Source organism: Charadrius vociferus, unplaced genomic scaffold (genome assembly GCF_000708025.1).
Source record: "Charadrius vociferus isolate BGI_N301 unplaced genomic scaffold, ASM70802v2 scaffold88, whole genome shotgun sequence".
Classification (NCBI taxonomy): Eukaryota; Metazoa; Chordata; class Aves; order Charadriiformes; family Charadriidae; genus Charadrius; species Charadrius vociferus.
Genome location: NW_009649619.1, coordinates 642,113 through 667,959, shown reverse-complemented (window position 1 = coordinate 667,959; position 25,847 = coordinate 642,113). Strand labels below are relative to the sequence as shown.

At 36.0% G+C, this 25,847-nt stretch overlaps 1 protein-coding gene across 1 annotated transcript in view; it reads right to left on the bottom strand.

Annotated features, from left to right (window-relative positions):
• The window catches only part of HTT (huntingtin), a 79,863-nt gene that overhangs the window by 33,518 nt on the left and 20,498 nt on the right, over positions 1–25,847 (bottom strand). The window contains exons 13-38 of the mRNA XM_009890544.1: positions 25,034–25,114; positions 24,269–24,633; positions 22,457–22,580; positions 22,060–22,178; positions 21,007–21,118; positions 19,474–19,614; positions 18,626–18,784; positions 18,435–18,532; positions 16,753–16,892; positions 15,831–15,894; positions 15,316–15,416; positions 13,665–13,811; positions 12,529–12,649; positions 12,226–12,302; positions 9,870–10,021; positions 9,278–9,480; positions 8,299–8,425; positions 7,454–7,581; positions 6,641–6,751; positions 5,992–6,069; positions 5,144–5,367; positions 4,476–4,554; positions 4,181–4,342; positions 3,181–3,236; positions 2,229–2,377; positions 1,437–1,573 (exon numbers count right to left, since the gene is read on the bottom strand). Of these exons, the coding sequence (XP_009888846.1) occupies positions 1,437–1,573; positions 2,229–2,377; positions 3,181–3,236; positions 4,181–4,342; positions 4,476–4,554; positions 5,144–5,367; positions 5,992–6,069; positions 6,641–6,751; positions 7,454–7,581; positions 8,299–8,425; positions 9,278–9,480; positions 9,870–10,021; positions 12,226–12,302; positions 12,529–12,649; positions 13,665–13,811; positions 15,316–15,416; positions 15,831–15,894; positions 16,753–16,892; positions 18,435–18,532; positions 18,626–18,784; positions 19,474–19,614; positions 21,007–21,118; positions 22,060–22,178; positions 22,457–22,580; positions 24,269–24,633; positions 25,034–25,114 (3,455 nt within the window). The remainder of the gene's footprint in view (positions 1–1,436; positions 1,574–2,228; positions 2,378–3,180; positions 3,237–4,180; positions 4,343–4,475; positions 4,555–5,143; positions 5,368–5,991; positions 6,070–6,640; positions 6,752–7,453; positions 7,582–8,298; positions 8,426–9,277; positions 9,481–9,869; positions 10,022–12,225; positions 12,303–12,528; positions 12,650–13,664; positions 13,812–15,315; positions 15,417–15,830; positions 15,895–16,752; positions 16,893–18,434; positions 18,533–18,625; positions 18,785–19,473; positions 19,615–21,006; positions 21,119–22,059; positions 22,179–22,456; positions 22,581–24,268; positions 24,634–25,033; positions 25,115–25,847) is intronic.

The following is a 25,847-nucleotide window of genomic DNA, read 5'->3' as shown; positions in this document are numbered from 1 at the left end:
AGGGAAGAAGGACAAAAGAATACAGTTCAGAAAACTAGTTAGATGGAGAACTTGTAAAAGGAATTCACGTAACTCAGATTCAGAAAAGCAACTAATTTAAAAAAAAAAAAAAAAAGGAAGAGAAAGATGACCAGATGACTTTCTTCCCAAAAAGCTTTCTCATGAGAGAGGAGATGGGAGCAATTCTGGGCTGAGCGACTTGAACTCTGAAGCTCCATGGATAGTAGCTAAAGTTGTAACAGAAAAAACTTAAATTTGCAGCTCTTGGAGCCTCTCAAGTTACAGGGACACCACTGCAGAACATCCCAGCCACAGCCAGGGAACAACAGACCTGTCCAGGGGTTAGTTTATACGTACTGCACCAGCAGAAGAAGACATAATAAGAACTACAAATGGGATGGTGTGGGAAGAGCAGTGCATGGGTGGTCTTTAATAGGTTAAGTGTGTCAGAAGGGGATATGCTAGCAATTGCAGTACTTTATATAACACAAAGTTATTCACTATTTCACATCATGTGTCTACAGAGTGTCATTTCATATAGTTATATTAGTCATTTTATGATTATAAAACTACAAATTCAAAAGAAAATGTGGATACACAAAATTACCCCAATCTGAACATGCAGTTCTAGGAAATTATTTTGACAAGATGTACTGCCTTTTCTTCCAACTATTCTCAGAAAATACACTGCTTACATTAGCATACACTAGAATTGTATTTTCACATGATGAAAGTAAAAGCACATTAAGTTTGTTAAGCACCTGAATAAGCAATAAGATCCCATGTAAATTATGTCACTTCTCTCAAAATTACTTTTATGTTTTTCTTTTAAACAAAGTGTATTGAAGAAAGTTATTCTACTACTACAAGACAGAAAAATGTGTTCCAGACCCATGAGGTCTGGGGCAAAGTAGTAAGTGCTAACAACTGTCTTAACTACCAGTTTAATTAACTTATTCAAATAATTCATATTTTAAAATGTTATTGAAGATACTGCTATTGTACAGCAATAGCAAAATCATCTCTATGCAGCACATTTCCTAGTTTTAACCCCATCCTCTCTTCCACTTTTACCCCCATTCTTTTAAGTTTCTCGAATCACAATTTATTACAAGTCTCTACTAACCTTCTGTTCACTCAATCTGCAACACAACCAAGATTGTGATCTTAACTGCAGGTTTTCAGCATTTTGTTACCTAAGCTTGACTATAAAATCCCACAGACATGTTATTTGACTTGAAATACTGATTTGTATTGCAGCAGCTTTCCCCTACCCCCAAAAATAACTGTCTCTATGAAGATAGATCACACACAGAGTCCAGCTATTCAAGTTTTGTATGGAAAATCATTAATGCTGCCTGAAGCATTTTTAGCAGTCAAAGCAATGTTACCCTTTTATACACCATAAACAGGAACACTTTGTCGTCCTCTCTTACCTGATGGTACTGAATAAGTCTCAGCAGCATTGACACTACCACCTCCTTTTGTGTTTCCAACTCTTTTCCAGCATCAGCTTTATTTGTTCCTCTTAACACAAAGAGATCATGAACGATAGGTTGCAGAGCTGGTATTGCTGAAATGAGATGTGTTTGTTTTAGCGTGAGACAAGTCACTCTTGAGCAGTGTTTTCTTGTTCTAAGGGTTCAGCTACTGAAAGTAAACTATGCTTTAGTTTAATAAAGGTTTTATCCATCCCTAAAAAGAAAACCTCAAAAAAACCCCCAAAAACGCCAAACTTGTCATGCATAATGATGTCTGTCTTTTTACTTCTAGTAGAAAATTTATATTATGGACACATTTGTCCATTCTCATAGAGCTAAAATAGATATTTTTATAAAGTATTTTTCAGCAGAATCACTGGAAAATACGAGAGACATGCTTCTACTTAAAGGCTGAAAGTGGAGAGAAAGGTAAGGGGACTAAGAATTAAAATCAAAGCCTTTAAAGTACTTCTATGTTGTGAACTTACTACCTAATAACATTTCAAATAAAAGCTTTGTTGCTATTATGTGCAGTGCAAAATATGGGGTAGCAGTGTTAGTAGGGTACAATAAGCTTCCTGAAGGAATTAAGTGAGACTTATTTAATGTACTAAAAATTTAAAAGCTTGTGTCTTCTGGAACAATCAGTATGATTACAGTTTTCTATAGCTGAGTATTCAATACAATTTTTATTGCTGAACTATTATTAATATTAGTGTTGGTGCCTTTTTTTTTTTTTTTAATTACCATGTGTAACAGCTTTCCTCCCACTGGCCATGATACCATCACATAGCTGAATGATCTTAGGAATTCCAATTATTTGTTTGGAATGATACCGCTCATAAGACAGCAACACCAGGAAAAAAAAGATGTTAGGAATAATTGCTTCAGACTCCCTGAAAACAAAAAAACAAAAGTGTCAAGTTTGAATTGCACAAGTCTGTTCAGTAAAAGTGAATCTTCTTACAGTAAGATTTTTTTTAAGAACGTGTTGTTCTGCTTTCATATAGTATCTCTATAATCTTTGTGCCCTGTTCTTTACTATGGGTTTTTTTCCCCAAGGGATTTCTTTCAAGCTTTGACCACTACAGAGTTACTAGTATTATAACATGCTAACTAATGCATAAGACACTCATTGGAGTATTTCTGCAGGAGACCCACAGAGCAAAAAACCCCACTTATGTCTTCATACAAACTCAAGTGTGAGAAAAAGAAGAAAAAGCTGACAACAAAAATTTCACTGCATTGCTTATGATCTATTAGGTACTATACAAAATGTACTAAGTGATCAGAATACAAATGGATTCACACTGAATCCACAATAGTAAGTAGCAGCTTTCACTTCAGCAGCTGAATCCCAGCAATGAAATGCTGATTCCTGAAAGCACAGTTGCAGGGGTGGTGGCATGTCCTACAGGAACAGTTTTACAATACCAAACGGTGAAACAGCACAACACAGCTTAAGATTATTTTATTTTCCATGCTACATCCCAACTTCTTCAGCCACATCTAAATCATCTGAATCTAAATCATCTGAAAGGGCTGCCACTGGAGCCAGAGAACAAATAAGCACACTGCCCAGAAGGAAACTCTCCCTTTCTCATATGCCAGAAATAACCAGCAAAATTAATTAGTACATGCTTCAGAATAAGACAATTGTAAACCCGCATTGTTTAAAGGATCTTTGCTAATCTCATACCTGAACTGTCCTACTTCAATGTATTCAAACTGCTTTAGCACAAATCCGATAAACACCTAAAGAGGGAATAAAGTGTACAACAGATACGGAGACATTAATTCCCATTTGAAATCATTTTGACAGAGTTATAAAAGAGCATGTTTTGGAAGGAGAGAAAGGAAAGACAGACATTGAAAATAATTTTTACTTGTAATTCATTCTAACATGTTATGAGGTGTTCCCTCTACAGTTACAGATCTTGAGAATCTTGTTGATGTTAGAGCTTATTACAATTTGCATGAACTTATGCCACATTTTACCTAGTCTCTATATTTTTAAGTATAACTTTCTCACTCATGTAACACACAATATTTGAGGCATTACAGTCAAGAAGTTAAGAATCCACCAAAAATCTAGCTCTAAACCAATATAAAATCCAAAGTATACATGCATTGAAAAGCTTTGTCTGTGCATGAACTTACAGGAAAGTTACATATGGCAACTCATACTAGTTTATAAACCCCAAAGTAGCATAGTAAATAGAACACTTAAATTTTATGTTATAAATTTACTGCTTATATGGACAATGACACAGATTACTGTATTTGCCACTAGTTTCCCCCTGCCATTAAAATCAAATAATGGTTGTCAACCCTGATGCTCACTATTAGTCATCTGGAAGTCCACACTCTCAATATAGAAAGAAGGTATTTCTATTTATAAATGAAGTTTTACTTAATAACGCTGATTGTATTGTCCACATCATCTTATTCCTAAAGTCAATGTGATGAACAGTTCTTAAACAGTTGTTGCAGAGCCTAGAAAGTAATTTATATGCAATAGAAAAACAGAAATTTGAAGCTCTTTGTGGTTGGGATGGAATTGAGTCTCTGCTTCCTTTAAGTCTTTGTTTTCACCTATAGTACAATGAATGGATTGTTGCAAGTATTTTTGCTGTAAATATTAAGCTTGCTAGTGAGATCCCTGTATTAGGAATTTGCAAAAATGGTGAAGTACCAACCTGATCTGAATCCAGAAGACAGTAGTTAACTCGTAGCTGAACCAGTTGAGCAAGCAAGTCTAGAACTTGTCTCTGCAGCTGTACCGATGTTGTTGTAGTATATTGTTTCAATGCTTTTATGACAAGGGGTTCAAATAAACGAATGTGACTGTGAATAGCATTCTGTAACAGAGAGATTTCAAAGTAATCTAATATCTGAACAGGTCTGATTCAAAACCAAATTACGTTTTAAAAGGAGGGAAAAAAGTTTTAGATCTAAGGTACAGTTCTTTCAGGAGTACATAGATACAAGTACCTTATCAGCACGATGTTTTGCTGCACTGGCAATGCTAGTTTTCAGCTGTGTAGAAACTTTTTGCAGCACATCAAACCATCTGTCATAAAAAAACCAAACAAAACCCCCCATATATATTAAAAAAAAGAAGGGACAAACACTCTCCTTAGATGCACATTGTTTTACCAATGCCAACTTTTCTTTATCTATTTGACCGCTTCAAGAATCTTAGTATAACAAAAGAGCAACAGAGACAACCTACAGTACATTTTGATCATTTCACACAAATTTTTGGACAACAAACATCTAGTAGAGAAAGAATTTCTGGTCTTTGCTCAGTCACACTTCTGTCTTTCCTTTAAGACTATTGACTATTTGCTATAATTAGCAAACTAATGAAATAGTTTTGAATACAAGCATTTAAAACTATTATGCTTTTAAAAAAATAAGTGATATCCATTTTAATGATTTAGCTTTGGTTTGGAAAACACAGGAGTGATAATTAATACAGTGTTGCATTCAGGATCTCACTACCAAGACAAATTACTCTGCTTAAGCCTACAAGAAACAAATAACACACAATACTGTAATTTCAAGTTACTTAGCTCCCCTATGATACTTGCATTTATGAAAAACAATAAAAAGATTCCAATTCAAGCTAAAATTATATCAAAAGGGAAGAAAGTTACCCTGAAGCATCGTGTTCCTGCTCAGCCTGGACCATGTTCCTTAGACTAGCATCAGCAAGGGCCTGTGTAAAATGTGTGTACGGTGCCATGAAGCAATAATGATAGAGACCAGGTCTCAAATTGGAAGAACCTAAGCGTTGAGCTTTGCCTTGGGCTTTGTTGGGGTTTGAAGACAATCCGTCGTACTGAGAAGCCAGATTTGTCCCAAACAATGTTTTCAATAACTAGAAAAGAAAGTTGGAAGGAAAAAAAGTTAACATTCCAGGAAAAGAAATTTGACTCCCCATCTTCCCAAAGGACTTAAGAGGAAAGGTCAGTGCAAATCGTGAATCATATAGTCAAACACAAGAAAACAAAAAAAAGCTGGAAAAAAGAAACAATCCACACATTACCCAAAAAACATATGGTTGTTTCTGCAACCAAAGCTATTTCCATGCGATAACTCAAAATAGTCTACACTAAAGCTCACCTCCCACCAAAATTAAACTTTGATGACTTGAACCCAAACATTTAACTGGAAGCCTGCAAGAAATCCATCAGTAAGGTAGTTCTTTGCTTTCCAGGTTTTTGACATCGTTAACTGGCTACACAACACACTTGGGAAGGCAGGAAATGAACTTGTTTTCTGAGCATTAGCTAAAATAGTTCTTTGAACTGGAAGCAGTTCAAGAATAAACTATTACTCAGATGGTATCAAGTTTCAGAACAAGTCCTGAAAATTAAAGAAAACATGCTGTGTTTGCTCCACCTGGGCTACTGTTTCCTCACACTGCTTCCCTTAAAAGAATGGCCAGTCTTAGTATCCAATTGATAACCCTCCTGTAACACACAAAAAATTACCTCCCTACCTGCTGTACACAAACTGTTGCCATTGTTGGTTCTCTGTTGAAACATGATTTTAGGTATCCCAAAATTTCTTCTACACACTAGAAAAGCAGAAAAACAAGTTCACCTAATTGCATTTATCTTCATTATATAAAGCATTACTATGACAACTGGACAATAGCACACGGGTTTATTTTAACAAGTAAAACTACACTAATTTAAGGGAACTCATGGAAATATGTAAAGAAATAAAAATGCCTCCTAGTCTTAAAATAACACAATGCCTAACACCATAGTTCAGGAGAAAAAAAATATCAAGACAGAGGGAAGGAAGGAGAGCAGCATGCCTTCTGACATTTCTTATGTTTAACATGAGTATATTTAAACTTATTAGTATAGTAAGAATGACTGAAGGCAAACCATTTTGCTAGCAAGAAAAAACACCCCATGAAATTTAAACACCAAAAAAAGTACTCCAGTTTTCAACAGCAGCAATTTAACCCGGAAAATCTGCTTTGGCACTGTACCCAACATTGTGGCAGCACACCACTTCTAGGAGTACTGTCTCTCAACAGTACCAACTTTAAAACCAATGATATGTGCTTTTTCTCAGTAAGGACCACAGATACTAGAAAACTTTACTACAAAAGAAAAAACACACAGATCTTATACCTTTCCAATGTCTTGAAGAGTAGCAAGTTCCAAGATTTGAGACAGAACATCTAAGGCAGACCGTAAGAAACATCCAAACTTTTCATTACTGTTCTGGAGATCCAAAGTAACCTGGCCCCAAAAAGTAAAACCACACTTTTTCTTAATAATTACTTGACAAGGAGATAAAAATTATAGAAAGAAGTGGGTACTGACACAAAATGATCTTTTGCCTAAAATTTCAGCACAGTTCAATCAGCACTACTGACAGCTTAGACTCCCTTATGAATTGCTGGAAAGGTAGGACTTCATTTTGACTAACAATAAGAAAGGGATCTTCCAGCTTGATGAAGTTACAGCATCCAGGAAGGCCTAAAAAGTTCACAAATAATGCAGAATGGATAATGTATTTCTCAGAAACACAGTAGGTGTAATAAGAACATACCCACTGAAGTGTACAAATCAGACCACCAAGCCCCTAGAGAATGCATCTTCTGTTATCTAAACTAATGTGGAAAAAGCTTACCCACTCTGGAATAAACTATGGAGAAAACAGACACTGGGATCCATTCGGCATTGCCAAGCCAGCGAAGGTTGTTTGAGACCAGCACTGGTGACAGCAGAGAAACAAGCAGTAGGGTGACAATGCCTATCAGGGCTTTTTGTTTGGTTCTTTTTTGGTTTTATTGGTGGCGGTAGTGCTTTTTTTTTTTTGATGAATAAACTGTTTACACAGCCAAACAAGTGATAGATACAAGCAGAGCCATGTTTAAAAGAAACACAAAGTGGTTACCCAACCCCATTCTAATTCAACCAAACAATATCATGCAGTACCTTATAATTAGCATGGGTTGCTTTCAAGACATCGTACAATTTCAGATATGATGGAAGATGATAAAAGCTTCCTACTGAAGACGATTTACTTGTTGGAACAGGCCCAGTAGCATCAGTTTGCCTAGTAGCTTAAAAATACATAACAGATTAGAACAACGTACTTTTTCTAAGGTGCTCATGATATGTATACTCAACATAATTTACCATATCTGAATTATTAGACAGCATGAATTTTTTGATCCGCATGCATATTTTTTAAACCGCAAAAAACACATGCTGTACGCCCAGAAAATGAACTAGCATACCAAATGAACTAGTCCTCTAAGATAACAGAAATCAATGCAGAGGGCTTATTATTGAAGTGTGAGTGTAATTTACAAAACAGAATTAACGCCCATTTCCTTCATTCATTACTAAGAAAAAAAAAAAAAGAACAACGTTTTCAAGATTCAGAATCTTGTTTCAAAGAGCAATGTAAGCTACCCCTGCCAAAAGTTGCAAAGCAACTTTCAAACATCTTTTAAGTAAAATACATGCAAAAATTACTTCTTAATCTTAGCCAATAGCTGAGTAGATACAGACACACAGTGAGGAAAAGGATTCACAAACACTTTGCTTCTGAAAAGTATGGTTAATTTTCATAAAAATCAAAACAGTAAAGCAGCTCCCACCCACAGCTGCCTTTCCTGCAATGCAGTACTGAAAAGAACTTCTGACAGTAGGTCTGCCAGCTGTTTGAACTAAAACTTCAGAAAACAAGTTACTCAGTTTTATTTCTTCTCTCTATGCCGTAACCATTCTTAGGAGGGGATGGTAAGTGGGAGGTTTAATAGGAGTGTGTTTACCTGGACTCGTTTCACCACCCTTTTTAGGGCTCATTGGCACAGATGCCTGTTCAACAGACTCCCTCTCTTTCCCCTTCCTCCGAATTGGACTAAGAGAAGGTGGGTTTGTGAGAGAAGGTAATGCTGCCTGGAATTAAAAGAAGCTTTATTAATTTGCATGCACAAGTAGCTTTTCTTCTTCTACACAAATACAAGCATATTCCTCTTTTGTTTAAACTCGCCTTTATTTGACTGACAGTTAAATTAAGATGTCTCAGCTCTCAGGTTCAGGACATGAATTTCCTGAGTGAAAAGGAAAAAGCTTAATATATTCCCCACTTTCCTTCTCAACTTCAGCATAAGCCAGTGAGATGGAATTAGAGCTCAATAACTACAATTGCTTTTGATTCCAGACAAAGGTGTGTCAAAAAAACATTTTCACAATTTTAAAATATGAGGAAATCACTAATCCTAATAATTCTTAATGTAAAGCCTTACATTCACTAAATCAGTCTCAAAATGTAGTTGCCTCAAAACAATAACCCAAACCCAAGAGTACCTAATATGAGCTGTTTCAGAAGTCAAAATATTTTGCAGGACATTCAAAACATAGAAGAGTTATTTTAAGACCCAAAAGGAGCTCAGTGCATTACAGCCAGCTAACCAACCCACAAGTCAACAGATGTTTGCCAGAGTATGCAATCCAATACTCTATTTACTATATTCACTCCTCAATGAATTCATGTTTCAAGTGAAGTCACCAGGAACAAAAGGTTCGAAGTTTAGGGTACTATTATAAACACTGCAGAACTAAAGAACTTGTTACATGGAAGAATAATATGCATGTTCTTTTCATGTTACTTGCACTCTTACACATAGTGGAGTCATATCATCAAGGTATTAGATAGTTACCTGTATCAAGTCTAAAACGTGGAGCCTTGAAGAGGTCTGTATCACAACAGTATTTAATCACACAATTTTTTTTATTTTTAAGACATACCTTTACTGCTGGGCCAGGAGCAACATCATCCATTACATGTGCGCAAATATTAATGACCTTCAGCAGATGAGAAAAGAGCTGTTCTACTAAAGTAACAAGAGTTCGATCTGCCAGAGCTGGCCAGGGTTCCTCCTGCTTTGCAGCACCTTGGTTTGAATCTTCTTCAGCACTCCAGGGACTCTTTAAGCACTTGGGAGCACTTGCTGCAACAGGAGTCACATTATTTAAAGAAAAAGAAGATAAAAACTTGGAATTAAGTATCAGAAAATTTTAGAAGCATATCATCTCTATATGAACAGAAATTCAAATAGGGAAAAGTGAGCCTATTTTTTCAAAAACAGTGTTAATGTTAATTCTTTGTACCCAGCCTGTACTAAGCATACTGCACATTCCTTTTGGCAACTAGAAGAAATTTGCAACTTGGAACCAGTATCTTTTCAAACCTCCTGGGTACAAGAAATTCCTCCTTTATTTCTTCTGCTCAATCTCGCAAGTATTTTGTTGCATGCAATCAGAATAGGGTGAGATACAAGCCTTCTGATGCCAATGGTGAAAATAACAGGACAATCCTATTTTTCTTGCTCTGCCCTACCTGCAAGCAAGTTTCCAGTCAAAATCAAAGCATCCTGATGTGCAGAGAGGTCCAGTGGGAACCATGCTGATGAAAGGAGAGACAGGACCATGCCAGCCATTCCAATGGTGCAGCCCTTCTGAGCTTCATCTGAAGGACTTTGCTGGGAAACACTGGAAGTTTAATTTTAGAATGTCATGACATTTTTTCCCCCCCTTTTGGTAAGTTTAAAGTCTTAATAAATCTAACAGTTAAGTAGACTGCTAATCTTAAAAAAAAAAAAAAAATCAGTACTCCAGAAATACATATTTAATGCTCAAGTAGGACTTTAAACATTTGTAGCAGAGACTTTACAATACTTTGTATTCTTGAAGAGCTGCTACTTTTTTTTTTTTAAACAGCAAATATCAAAGTTGCTAGTGACATCTACTGATAAACTGAAGAATTCTGTATTTAATTGATAACAAGTACAGTCCTGAACTATGTTCAATTAAAAGTCTTGCACATATATGCAAGGTAGAGATGGGAGACATAAGCTGTAGTATTGCAATGTAACAAGATACTGTTTTAAAGTTACAAGAATTTAACTAAACAATTGTAATCCATCAAATCATCTAGATTTATGAGTGGACTCTATCCAAGCTTGCAGTTTGCTGCTGCATTCCATATTTTTCTTCACAACAATTTTAAAATCAGATTTTCCCACACAACTCAAGTTTCAAAATGAGCAGGCAGAGATTAACGAAAGATGTTTGTCAGAATACATGCGAATTACACACATCATTTCAAAGCTGTAAGACTTGCACAATACTACTAGCTTTCTTTCAGGAAAAGACTTTATGCAACCTCTAAATAAAGGGATTCCTTCAGGATATTTTTTAACAAACTAAGTCACTCGGGTCTAATACAACTAGAGAAATTTCAGAAAATAAAATTTACACTAAGTATAGCTATTATTTTGACAAAGCTACAGAGGCAGTTACAGTGCCTTTTTTTTTTTTTAAAAAGTATTTTCATATGCAAGTCCTGTTTACTTTACATAGTTACAAACATATGAATTAATGCATGTTGAATTGTACAGAGTTGTAATGCAGCAATTCCAATTGCTTTTTGCTCATAAGACCAAAAATACTTAAGACAAAAAAGAATTTTGGCAAAATTCTCATGTTATTTTCCATGTTATTATATTCTTTTTACCCAGAATGATAAATGTTTGTATCATCCCACAAAAATAAAATGACAATCCAAATTAGTATGAACATAGGCCTAAAAATTTGTAAAGAAGGAAGCAGAGGAAAGGTCAAAGGCTATATCATTGCATCACTGAACATTAGATGCATCTTAAAACTACCATTTTTAAAGATGCGTAGAGCAGAAGACACATTGTTGCAATTCTGTATTGATTTTACTTTCCAGCTAAGTATTGCACACATCCTAACCTACTCCATTTGTTAAAACTGGACCTATAGCTCTAAAGGCAGCTTTTAGAGTGCTTATGCAGAGCACGCCACACTTATGGCTGACAAGGGAAGAGAGGGCACACCGACAAGAACAGCAGCTGGGGGAAGGTTGTTGGTTTTTTTTGTTGTTGTTGGGTTTTCTTTTGTTTTTAAAACACGATAAATTTTTGCAATAGAGTTTCAGATACCGGAAGAGTAAAATAAGAATAGAGACACAATGACAGCAATGAAGACAATCAACACAAATGATGTTGCATCTATTTAAAAAACAAACAGCTCTACATCTGCACATCTTCAGTAGCCAGTTTTACAGCTCACATGGCACAGCACATTGATAAGCCAGAGGCAAGGTCAAAGCTTTAGAGTTGCCAACTAGTACTTTGGGATTATCATATACTACCTACAAAACACTTAAGTATTACAGATATCTCATTTGCTATTCCCATTCAGCGTGCCAAATGAGAACAATTTAAATGCACCGCATGCTTTTTGTAGTTATAAAAGCAATTATGCAGCAGCTTCCTTTACCCACTGTTTTTCAACATAACCATGAGATCAAGGTGAAAAAGATGATGTTCTGATTTTAAAGAGTACTACAAGACACAAAATCCTGAAGATAAACATTCTTTCAAACCCATGGATAATTTTCTCTTATTACTTATTTTGATAGATGCTGACCATATGTATCTTCCTATTACAGCAATTGCAGCCAATCCCTGTGATATGCGCTGTCGTTCCAGAGACAGCAAAGTACTGACACTTAATATCATGACAACCTGATGTTACACTCTTCTGTATAAAGTTCTTAAATAACTGCTAAGATATACCTAAACCAGGACTTCTGATACCTAAATAAGCACACTCCTGTTTCACAAACATGACTTTCGGAAGCTTGAGGAACAGATGAGGGAACATACCCACAGTGCCATCCCACAGTCCAGGTGCAGACTGGAAATGTTGTAGAGAGAAGACATAAAGCTTCACAGCAGCCAAACTGAAAAAGTTACCACCAAGAATTGAATCAGTTTCATCATTGGAAGAGTTAGCAACAACAACAACAAACTATCTTAAGAGTCAGAATTAAATATATTATTATTGCCATTACCACAGTACCAAAGCTGCAGATAACAATATAGCCAGGAAATAATTAAAAATTTTAAAAAAGCAAGCAAAAAAAGGAAAAGAAAGAGTCAGCCAATATAATAGCTAAGAAAACTCACCGTAAGTGCTCTTGTAGTGGATATTGTCAATGCATAGGAAATTGCTGCAATAACCCTTGAGAGATTGTTTTCCATAGTGACATCTGTTGGACTCTGCAGCATATTGTAACCTCTGTATGTTCTGAAATAAAAATATTTATACCACTAAAACATGTACTTAAAAAAAGAAACACTTTAAAAAATTATGGCTTAAATTACTATTACATATTTTATAGGCTGCTTATAAAATACAAAATCAGAGAACACTGAATACCACCTTATTATATTTTAATATTTTTGTTTCTGTACTAGCAACAGCAATTTAGTTTATAAATCAAATTTCTTTGTTAGCAAACAGAAGCAGTAGATCAAGTCAGTACCTAACTAGGTGCTCTAGAAATCACCACCAATTTAGTCTTTGCTTTTTCTCAAATCCATTTTTGCATGTTCACAAGCTTTGGATCATTACTGTAGAAAAATAACTGGTTTGTATTTGAAATAACACGGTGTCCACAAAGTTCTATTGTTTCCATACTACAGTATATAACCTTGAGTGACATGATCAAGATCATGTATGGAAGAGGTACATAATTAAAAACTTGTATGACAAATTGACAGAAGCAAAGAGCCCCCACAAATATATATACAACTCATACTGTCTATAAGACAAAACAAAACAGAAGAGTTTAGAAAGTTATAGTTGGCAGCAAAAATACAGCAACAAGATCATGCTATTAAAATCAGAAGGTAGCACAGGCTTCTGCAGCCACCATCATTAAACAGGATGTGAAGACTTACAAATCCTGATCAATATACCTGAAAAACAATAATGTATACATATGATTAGCCCACAAAGCTCCACGCGCTTGTGCAATTTAATGGACAAATAGGGTGACCTCATGATGAAGATAAAGTTTATCACAGAACAATGACTCCTGACAATCAACGTGTGAGTACATCACTAGTAATTCACACACCAGTCAGTCCTTTAAACATGAGTCTGTTTCTGTGGAGCCTAAAACTACTACAGATGCTCCTACAGATTGGAAAAAGAATTCATATGCACATGGATTTACAGGATTTAAATGACTCTGGGCATTATGAATTGAAATTTGGTCCCATGTTCCTTTTAAAGAAAGACAAGTCACATAACATACCTGGTGATAGTGCTCACTGCAAAGTGGGATGGAGGCTGCGTTTCATGCATTAGTAGTTTCAGGTAGACACTGCTTTGGTCTCTTGCTACTGCCACAACTGGATCAGACTGTCCTTGATCACAGTTATAAAATAGCTTTGGAACAAGCCTTAATGATAATCATCAAAAAGGGGAAGTATTATTCAGAAATTATTTAATACACAATTTAAAGTACATTTAAAATACATTCAATAAACAATTCAGAAAGCTATGTACACTTATTAGACATATCCAATTGTAAATAAAAACTGTTATTAAAACTCATATTGTTCAGCTGAATTATCTTTATACAACTGCTCTTCACTACAATCAAGGAGCTCAAATCAGGACAAAGGTATTGCTCTAGATACATGGTAGTTAAAAAAAGTTATCTTTATAGAGATACCTACCTATACACACTACAATGACCATTTCGCTAGAGAGTATTTCCCTCTCAGTGTTCCCCAATCTCCCCCCGAGATATCTTCCCCATGGATATCTGTGTCAACTGAAAACTAATTTCTACCTGAAAAGGACAATTTTTCACTATCTGATTTTTATGCAGCAAAATTTAAATGTACAATAAGATCCAGTCTTCTTGACCAACAACATTTTCAACAGTGAAAAACTGCAGTACACGTTTTATAAGTTCACTGACAGAACTTCAAATGAATGCCCATGGATGTTTAAGGGGCTTGTGCAAGATTGTAGCAGATTTCTTGGGCAGTTAAGCCTTTTCCAACCGTAACACATGTGCTGTCACTAAATCAACATGAAGATAGGGGAAAAACTCCAACTTGTTACCCCTCAGTCAACAAAACAACTCCATTTCAAAATCAAGTCCCTAAATTAAAGCAACAAATATTAACTGTGATGCAACAGTTAACTATTTCTCCGCTGAGCTGTTTCTGCAATACAAATGCTTTTAAAGGGCAGAATTTTTGAAGTTTCATTGTCTGTTATTAGTTATTAGGAATGGACAGCAATTAATAGTCTGAAAAACTCAGAAAGAGACCTCTCTGACAGTAATATATTCTAGAAATTCAGTATTAGATACTCCCAACTTCTTTAAATGTAAAACCTAAGTCTTTGAATTCTAATAAATAAACTACCAACTAATCCTTACTGTTTGGTGCTTTTACTTGGACAGCAATTGTAACTGTAGTAGGTTACAGCAAACAGCTGCTTCTTGAACAAGATTAGCTATTTTACTATAATCAGTGAGCATGAAAGTTTTAAGATACACTACTTATAACCATGTGGAAACTACAATGTTTGGGAGTTAGGACAACTTGGTAGAACTGCAACATTTTAAGTCCATCAAATACTGTCAGGATACTGAACAAATCGCTTCAGCATGCAGAAAATTAACTTGAAAACATTGAAACTGAAAGTGACCCTCAGAATATAATACAGTAAAACGTAAATGTTAATAAAACACAAAACACAATTGCCTGATGATTAAGAATGATGCATGCTCCAGGTACCACAAAGCTGCATTTGTCTCCCATCCCTCATTTAAACAAAAAATATAAAAAAAACACTATGGGATTATTTTAATTACAGGTACACATTAATATGTCTATCTTTCTAAACTCCTTTTCTTTTTTAGAAAACAAAACAAACACATATACCTCACTAATGAAGCCGCAGCTACATGTCTCACTCTTGGATCTTCATCTCCAAGCAGGCATATTACAACATTATTAAGCACTCTCTCCTGAAGTTTTAGTAGCTACAAAGTAAGTTAGCACAGTAAAATTTTGTTGAACATTTTCATCATTTGACCAGACTGTTAAAAGATAGTTAACAATTGAGATTTCATCTGTCATACTAGTCTGTAAGACAATCTTTACCTTAACATTGCCAAATACACTATTTAAATACATGAATGCCAACATTTTTTTAAAGCTCAAAAAAACCCAACCCCACAACAAAAAACACACTCACACCCCAGGGAACACTAAGATATTTGTATCTCAGTAGTAAAGTATCTTTCCAATTGTATCAAGTCTCAGAACATGAGTCTACTCATAGGAAACATACTTAGAACAGTTATCAGTGTTGATAGAATTTAAACATGACCTTCTGAAATTGCAGTGGTACCTTGATCCAGAAACACAATATACTGATTGAGTAATTTACTTACACCAGTATAATGATGAACACCTCTGTGCAAGCTATCAGTTTTTCCTTCCAAGAAGCTCACTAGCCTACAGCAAAATAGAATTTAGAGTACATTAGTTACTTTAGTTATTAAAGGTTGCTTCTCCCTTCAGTGCTCTGAGGGTTCTTTTTGTTTGTTTATATTTTAAAAACACCACTGCAGGGAAAATGTAAGTAAACATGCTTTTGGCTACCTTTAGAAGTGGTAAGCTATTTGCTTACTCCTATCTGGCTAGCGTAGCAGAAGAATTACTTTTCTTTAGTTAAAAAACATTATTTACACATTGCGATTGTAATGTTAGGCTTTTTCCCATGCATGTGGAAATCAGACTGTTTTGAAAAGATGGTTACACATTCTAAACATCAATATTCAGAAAGAGTCCAATTTTGTAGGACTAAGGATAATTTGAAGAATTTTCATATTAACATCTTCTCTCTTTCAAATGGGAAGAACCTGTAGAGAATGAGGGAATGCAAGAAGACGAAGTCAAGCCATTCATTTCAGTGTAACAGAAATTAAGCAACAGAAGGGAGCTGACAATAATGGAGAACAAGTCAGGGACTTTTTTCTTTAAAAAACACACACAACTAGATATGAAATCCAAGTTAGTTTCCAGATTTTATGGTCTCTTTCTGATTACAGATTTACAGAAGACTTGATAAAACAGACCACTGAACTAGAAAATCATATACAGCGTTACTAGAATTGGGCTTGGTAGTGAAGTCAATTGTAACTTGACAAAGGAATTCATACATTCCTTATGTGAATGAATGATTGATTGGTCTGAATTAGTTTTATGAAACTCAATGTTTCAGAAGAAACTACTCCATTTTGGTTCCAGTTTCCTATACGCAGCATCTTCGCACTGCAGCTACAACAGCCGTACAAAAATATAAACACTTACCGAAAATCTACCTCTGCAAGTGTTTCCAGAAGTTCCGTCCTTACTAGCCAATATGAGCTATTCTTCAGTGTAAGGAGGTCAACAATTAATTGTAAACCTAGTTCACTGTAACTGCTACTACATAAGCTCATGATGCAATGCTGAGAAGAAAAAAACCACAAAACAACTTTCAGTTATATTACAGAAGAGGTTCTCTGAATCTAAGTATCTAAGTGATCATAAAAATCTGTTTTATTTAGAATACGTAAAAAAAGTTATTGCTTAAGAGCTAGAAGAAAATACCAGAGCTGGATATTTTGGAAGGCGTTAGCTCCATGTCAACGGCTAAAACCTGCTGCTGAATTTAAACTCTGGAAAGGAAGACAAGCCTCAAAGATCAGAAGACAATACTCCAAAGATTAAGGTCTAAAACTTGCAGGGCTTAAACACCACAAGCACTATATTCTTACCTGTTCAAAAGCAGTCTCTCGTAATTTCCACAGCATATTTTCAGACACCTGGGTCTGATTTCCAGAAGTTTTTGAAAAAGTCATACCTCCTCATTTTAATGACTGTTCAACTATATGCAGAACGTGTGGGGTTTGGAAAAAGTTATAGAACTCTACATTTCTATGTCTTATTTAACTACATGAAAATGTACTTTCTTGTTCACGGATTAACAACCCAAAATGCTTTTGAACATTTCTGCTGAAAGGTATCAATTCAAGCTACATTATATATGGAGAGAAAGAAAGAGTCAAAACTGACTAGTGTAAGTTGCCTGAACTGAACAATTCTAGTGAACCCTTCTAAAAAGCCATAATCGTACATGAATCGTACATGAAACCACTATATACAGACAATAAGATCATGGAACAGAAGATTAAAAAGATAGCATCATTTAACTAATGGGATTTCCTTCCCTCAGCTGCATCACAGACACTTCCTCTTAGCATATGAAATCATACTTTCCATACATTAACTATCTGCATCTTACTGAAAGATATGCTTTGCCTCACTGATCCATACCAATGAATTAATTTCCCTTTGTCTCCAATTCGTCCCTGTTCTACTTTTTTTAAAATTCCTCTAAGAAAAGCTCACTCCTTCACCCCCCTGCTTTTTCACAGAACACCTTCCATAGATTTTATTAAAGAAATAAAAATTCACACGCTTTAAGTTCCATTCACAAATTCAGCTATCGTCTTTATTTTAACAATTGTCAGATCTTCTACCCAATTTCACTTTCTACACACTTTACTGAGACTTTCCCAACTTTTAAAAATTATTATTTCAGAAAATACTCACCATTTTACTTGTCATTTCTCACATTTAATTTTTGCTCTTCACCTACAGGCTACAGCCAGGTGTCACATGTTCACACTTCCCTGTTTAGGCTAGATATCCTTTCTATCTAATGCACTCATCCTATTGTTGGATCATGTAACATTACAGCTCATACCAGTACATTTGCGACTGGAAATATCATGATTAGATTATACTGCTACACAATCTAACCAAGATAATTCTTTTCCAACTCTTTCTTCCTCCATTTCTGGGCCTGAATCCATGTTTTCTACAACAAAATTCTTGGGGAAGAAGTTTTGCTCCATGTCTCTAAACCTGAGCAAAGCAGCATCCCAGTCAATGAATAATGCCCCTGTGCTCTGTGGTGGTGCAAATAAATTAGTACTTCTGCTTACCCTCACAGCTGTACAAGCCAGTTTGCATGTAACAGAGGACTCGTCTTTCAGCGTTTTCTGTAGCAGAGGTATGCAGTCTACCAAGGAAAAGTGATTTCCTAACAAAAGAAGAATATAAAGCAATGAAGCAAAAGAAGATTTTGGTTATATTAAAGAAAAAAAAAAAAGACACCCTTAAAACAAGTTGTTACCTGTTGAGCTTCTGACATTTATTAGCCATTTTTCCACATCAAAGCGTGATTTAATTAGAATGGAGTTGACAATTGTTCCACACAGAATGGCAGTAGCTCCTCTAATCTGGGGATCTCCATGGTCAATGTAGTTCAGAATATCTGACACATACTGCTCCTCTAAGAAAATAAGTTACAACTACTTTATTTTAAAAATACTAGTCTTAGACTTAACTGATCCCTAAAAATGTTTTAGTGGAGGTACTGATTATTGTACAATCAATGTCAGCATATTCACAATACACCCGCCTTCGTTCTACCTTTCAGGGAACCCTTGTATGTAATCTACAGATCATTCACACTATCCACAGCAATGATCACATAAAACCACTACTGATTTATTTCAATGGTACACAAAATTCTCTGTGAAATTCTAGGAAGAGTTTTGTTCAACACTCCACCTTTGCCCCTATCAGTATCAAACCAGTTGAATACACTATGTCTCTGCTGATCAAATTGTAGCATTCATAAAAATGAACCTAATGGCTAAGAAACCATATATAAGATGGCGTGAAATAAATTAAAAGAAACCATTTATAAGATAAACCACTTTATATAGCAGTGGTACTGACAAGTTGAAGCTGGTTTAGAAGCTGTACAAGCTCATCCACTGAAACTTAACTTTTTTAAAAAAAAAAAAAAAACATCTCACCATACGCGCTACTAGTGTAGACAGCACTTTCATTCCAATTGGTGCAATACCGGTTTACAAATACTAAACTGGGTTTAGAATTTTCAGTATAGATGATGCCTCATTATTTGAAAGCCCAAAGACACAACTAAGATGGAATATGCGAACTGCAACATACCATACTCTTCTCCCATTGCTTCAAGGGGTGTTTTGTACAGTTTGCTGAAGAAAGCCTCAGGGTGAAGCGCAACAGCTGCTCCAACACAACTTACTGCCAGCGCTTTTACACTCACTCTCACATCTCTATCAGGAACTAAAGCTGGGAAGAAGAAAAAAAAAGAAGGGGGGGTGTATTCAAAAGCTTCCTAAATTGTTAAGTTAATTAATATCTCTGTATGATATAGATAGCTTAGCCTGGACAAAAAATATGAAGGCAGAGCAAGTAGTTCCAGTTTATCAGAGGCAGCAGTTATATGGCTTTAAAAAAAAAAAAGGCGAAAAATAAATAACCCCACAGACTTCCAATTCACTTCCTTCATTGCTGAGAATACAGCTACTACACTGTCTTTCCAAGAACAATACACTAGAAGAGCACGTGAACAAATAACAGCTTAGAAAAAGGAAAAAGAACAAACATTTTAAATGCTCACGTCAGTCATATATAATGACACATACATACATGTCTGTGACATGGACTTCCCAGTGAAAAAAATAGAAGCAGCAGTGTATGCCATAAAGGCTTTCTGGAAAATCCCTACTGTAATTTTATCACTATGCTGAAAAGGTAAATAACTCCTCTTTTGAGCCCCAACAGCCTCCTCTAACAATTACTTACTGTCAAAAAGTTTCTCTTTGACCATCACGTGTGGAAAAAAGAAAAAAAAGCAACCACAAAAAATGGCCACACTAACTTATGCAAATGCTGTAAGATGCTAAAAGTGGAGAAAAGTTCAACTTGAGATTTCAGCTAGGTCTTTGAAAACCTTAGGTCAATTCTCTGCTTTACTACAGCTGAATCATCTAAAATCTGAAACTACAGTTCCCAAACAAAAATATGTACAAGAGCACTTCCTCTACCTGAAGTACATTCAAAAAAATTAACACAGTATTCAAAGACAAGTGATAAAAGTAAAAAAAGATATTTTTAATCTTGTTTTACTTAAAACAAATTAAGACTTTGTAAACAAAATCAATTGTAAAAATATAAAGCTGAAAGAACTATATTCTTCTGAACTTATTTTTAGGAGTTTCCACAGAATGGACTGCAACTGAGAAAACTGTTTCCTTAGCTTTTACTAAGGTATTGATACTTTTATAGCGGACAAACTGGGCACCCAACACTGATAAAAAGTACTGATATTAGATTCTCTTCACAGCTTCGTACAATCCATAAAACCGTCATGGCCCCACAGGTTTTCTCAAAAGAATTTACAAATTGTAAAAGTAATTAAGTATTTGACTAAAGGGTTTTGTTACCATAACACTTCTTTAGATGCCAAATGGCTCAAAATGGGATTAATTTTAAAAGGGCATAAATTTTTAAGTATTTTTAGGTTTTTCTATACTCTGATGTGATCATTTAAATCGGGAATGTCAAAAAAAACCCTCACCCCCAAAATCTCCAATAAAGTGAGATTAAAACCCAAAGTAAACTGATCCCATTGTACATTGAGAGACACAATGAACCAGTGAGTCTTGAATAGAAGCTTACCTCCTTTCTCCCCAGTAAGTAGAAAAGAGGCTGACAGAAGTCTAACACAGTGCACTAAAGGAGCAGAATTTCCATCGGTATAGTGACCTATGTCTCCCTTTACCCTGGAGGGCTATTGAAGGCAAAACACAATTTTTATATACATAAAAATTAATCTTCAACTTAAAATATTAAGCACAATAAGATTTAGAAATACTGCACACCCCCAAAAGTATAAAGGTTGTAATACAAGATGTTTAATACATATTCCAAAAAAAAGGCTTTAAAATTTAATTCTTTCAGGAAGTTTGTATCCAGTAAGAGAATTGGTTTAATTTTATCAGAGAAGCAACAATCATTCTGCAGATTTTCTGAATTACCCAGACTTGTTGTTTGCATCTGAAAGAGTCTGAATAAACCACTTTTTGTCACCAAGCAATGATCTTTGGAAACTTTGTAGGAGAAGCAATTAATTCCTAAGTTCTTTAGAAGGAAGGTTGACAACCTTCTGCAGTTTCACATTTAGAATTCCCCAGTAGCCCAAGCTGATCTGCCTGCCACAAACCAAACTCCCTTTTGCCCCAGCTCAGAACAAGGCCCAAAGCTAAAGTCAGAAAACAGTAAGAGGAAATCGGTAACCTGTGGGTAGAACGGCATGAGCCTCACTACAGAAAGAGAGGATTAAAGAGTAAGACATAACTTTTGAGATCATAAAGTTACCTACAGAGCTAGCAACCAGCACAAAGGTATTTCAGTATAAAGTATCAGTGTACCCAACTAATATACAGACAAAAGGGATGTGTTCTAAGCAGTTTATGTTCTATTATGGTTTTGCGGGTGATTGCATTCAAGATAAACACTTGCATATTCACCTTATGTTAAATGAAAGTCAGGCTATAACTCAGATTTACTGTTCAACCTTAGTTATTTTGATCTATAATGAAGTACACCACATATACAGGCTACACACATTTATCACTAATTTACATGATCAGAACTGTAATTTATGGGTTTGGTTTTTTTTAAATGTAGTTGTTTTAAACTTTAAACCAGGCCACTGCGACTAATTCTCACCTTATTTTCATGATCACCAGGATCTGCTGCATCTTCTTTTGATGGAAATCTATCTACGCTGCTATCAGAAGGTTGCCTACTATGGCTCACAGTTTTCAACAGGTGAGGTTGTTGAAGAGCTTTAGAAAAAGGCAATTCATGAAATAACATTTCAGATGCAAATTAAAAGCACTTTAATTGAACTTAATTATACAAACATGAAAAACAAATTAGCAGTGATAAAAACAAGTGATTCATTAGAAGCGTTGAAATATATTCCTTATCTTACATTTCAATCTAGTTGGTTCTCATATCTGTTATGCAAGTCTTCAGTCCCTTGAAGTTAGCAGATGCACCTGTAACACCTGCCTTAAAGGTGCCACCAGTTCTGTTTCCCCCACCCCATTTATCAACATACCAATAGAAGAATTTCTGAAAGACTCTGATGAATCATCTTGGAGAATATTTGCAGCCTCATCTTCCTCATCCTGCAGCTGCCCAATTTGCATTCCAGAATACTGTCCTTCGGCACCCTCCAAAACCTACACAGTGCAAAGACAGGACTTAAAATAACTTAGCTTAACATACAGTACTAGGTCTCAAACATGCAGTGTTAGTAATCTAGAAATACTTTAAAAGCAAAAATGAGTCTGATAAATATTAGTTTACAGTTGCGTGCAGGCCCTAAAGCAGTTCCCCTCTTGCTCCAGCATCTGGTTTATTAGAGGCCATAGTTACATCTGACAGTCTCCCACCTGAGCCATGAACTTGGACATTAACAGTAAGAAAGTCAAACGCTTGCTGCACTGCCTCCCCTGCAGCTCTACTTGCTCACTTATTCCAAGCACCACTGTCCCTCTATCTCAGCAGTTACAAATCACAACCAACACCTTTACTGTCACTAACTGAACTTGTCCCTTCCTGTCAAACTCTCCCATAAACTCACTTGCTCTGGATACGAAAAGTCAAACTGAGAACACACTGTGTAGGACAAATAAGATAGAACATGTTTTAATTCCTTCATTCTAAACACATTCCCTTGTAAGTTTCTCAGAAGACAAAAGACACTTCTTCAGTTACTCCCTGATTTTATAATTACCTGGAAATTTTTAATTAAAAAGCCTGTGTGTAAGTAAGTGGAACAACCCACTTTCACTTCGGAAAAAAAAAAAAAAAATTAACTTGTAATTACTGCTTGTTAACAGTATGCAAACATACATATGCAACAGTCTGACAAGAATTTACAACAAATGCATCTTGTAAATACACACAACTTGTCAAATGCCTGCTCACTTTGGGCTCTGCACAGCCTACATTTAATTCAGAGACAATTATCATCACTCCTTTGGTTTTTGAATCCTCACATTTGCAGGAGTATTTGCTTACCATAATCATAAATTTAACTTTTTTTTGTAGTGGTAAGAGACGACTACTCTTCCAAAGTTACTATCAGCAGACATAAGTCAAAAGTTTGGTAATGTTTGAAAAAAGAACTTAAGAAATTCTAAGTTTTCTCCTTTTTGCATTTTCTGCTCTTGCTCCCAGTAATTATATTTTTGCTGGTTTTATTACCTTACAATACACTTGCCTAGGAGAGCCAAATGTCTTAATAGCTATATTGTATGCACATTTCAGGTGTTTGTTAGATATGCAACTGCTACATTAGTAAATCATGCAATATTTGCCCAGTATAGGACAAATCGTTAAGATGGAAAGAAAAAGAAAAAAAAAAAAGGAGTTGTGCTGCCAAGTGAAAAAGCACAGGCAGAAAACAATATGAAGCATTAGGTTTCAAAAGTATTCTTCTATCATTCCAAATAGACTGTTCACCCTTTAACACTTCCATTAGCCCTCCGGCATCAAAACAATTAAAATACCTATACAAAATGAAGGATATGCTATTAAGAAGATATATTTAAGTCAAGCCTTTGATATTGACATTCTTCCAGTGAGTGACCATCTGTTAATGCCTTCATATGACCCACCCAGTGAACACACTGATTACAGCTTTGTTGTTTTTAATTGCTACTGAAGTGAAAGTGTTAAAAGGAGGTCAAGCTCTCCAATAGAGGTGTGAGCTGCTGACCTTTCCATTGTTACTAGCTGAGGACTGAAAAGTAGAAGAGGAGTAAGTAGACGAATCCAAGTCTGGGCCCTCCATGGAAGAGCTCTGAGATATGTCGGGCCCCTCAGTAGAAGGGGATCCCCCCTCTGCCCGTTGCACACTTACAATTTCAGAACTGTCCGAAGGGGTCACAGCAGAGTCTGGACCTTCTGTAGTAGTCTGCGAGCTATCACTAATTGGTGAGGAAGCCTGTGTACCATCATTCAAGTCCATAGTGGGATCTGACTGGACCGCGCTGATCTGGCTGGAGCTTCGACTAAGCACATCATCTTCTTCCCCCTCAGTAGCTGTACTTGTCAAATCACAGCTTGTCAGGTCTACAGAGTCTGACTGCAACGTATGCTGAGAACGTGGCTGCTCAGTAATGATATCATGTCCAGTAGAATCAGCAGCTGAACTCCCTACTGACCCAGCCGTTGATACACCTGATGAAGAAGCTAGTTCGCTGGTTATCTCACCCTTCATAGAAGCTGCAAAACAGACATTTATGAGTCAATCAAGTGTTTAAACTTGTCTTTCACTCTTGATATGGACACCACATACTAAGCCACCTATTAAACTAGGTTAAGGAAAGTGTATCACTAAGCATTTAAACTACAGGTGGGAAATAAGCATCTGTAAGATGCCATTCCAACTACGCCAGTAGCTCAATATGAGAGCGTATCCATTAAAAAACAAATGCAGTCAACTTCATTAGGTAAGTTTTATTCCCAAGAGTATTTATGGTTTCGGTTTTGTTAGCGTGTCTGAGTACCCATCCACCTCCTAGCCACCATACCATTTTCATATTTTACATAGAGCAATAAAAGAATGGATTTGTAAAGTACAGCAACACAGGTTGACTGCACTGCTAAAGGGAAAGCCAGCTACCTGCAAACGATGCAGCGCTCACATCTGATCGGGTTTCAGGATCATCCTCCAAACCTTCCTCTTCACCGAGAAGTATTTTACCTGAGAAGTGATGTAAGAAAAACCTTTACAGTTTTCCAAAATTACAGTCAACTTGAAATGCTGAACAGCTGAAGTCAGTTAGATGTGATGTCTATTTTTAAAGAGAGTTGTTTGTTTGTTTTTCAAAACTATGACAGGCAACAGACAGAAAAAGAGAGAGGAATGAAGAAAGTGAATATCCAGTCCCTCACTATCTGACCAGGAGAGAAACAGACAGCAATGACAAGGAAAAACACAGTTAAGTAGTTTTCTTTAACAGTGTAACCATTCAGGAAACTACCTAGGAGCATATTCATTCTAGTTTATTTTTGTGGACTATATTCAAGTTCCCACCAATTTCACCAAGTATGTTTGATTACAAAGGACTGGATACCTGGCATCTGGATGTCTGCCCTCAACTCAGAAGGCCATTAAAGCACCACAAGTAATAGAATAAATAACATCTCCCTCCTTAAGGCTATGAAAATTATCAAAGGCTATTTGCAGTTTGGGGCTAGTAACTCCAATGATAACAGTATGGAAAATGCCTAGGGGGAAGAGCAGCACAGACTAGACGCACAAGATAACATAAGTGGGACAGGGTGATGAACCATGGATAACAGCCATTAAAATCCAGGCACTACTAAGGCAAAAACCTTCAGAGAAGCTTTTGCCATAGTGCCTTGGTTTGGCCTCAGCCAGCTACAAAGACCCACGCAGCCGCTCGCTCCATTCCCACAGCCGTGGGCAACCA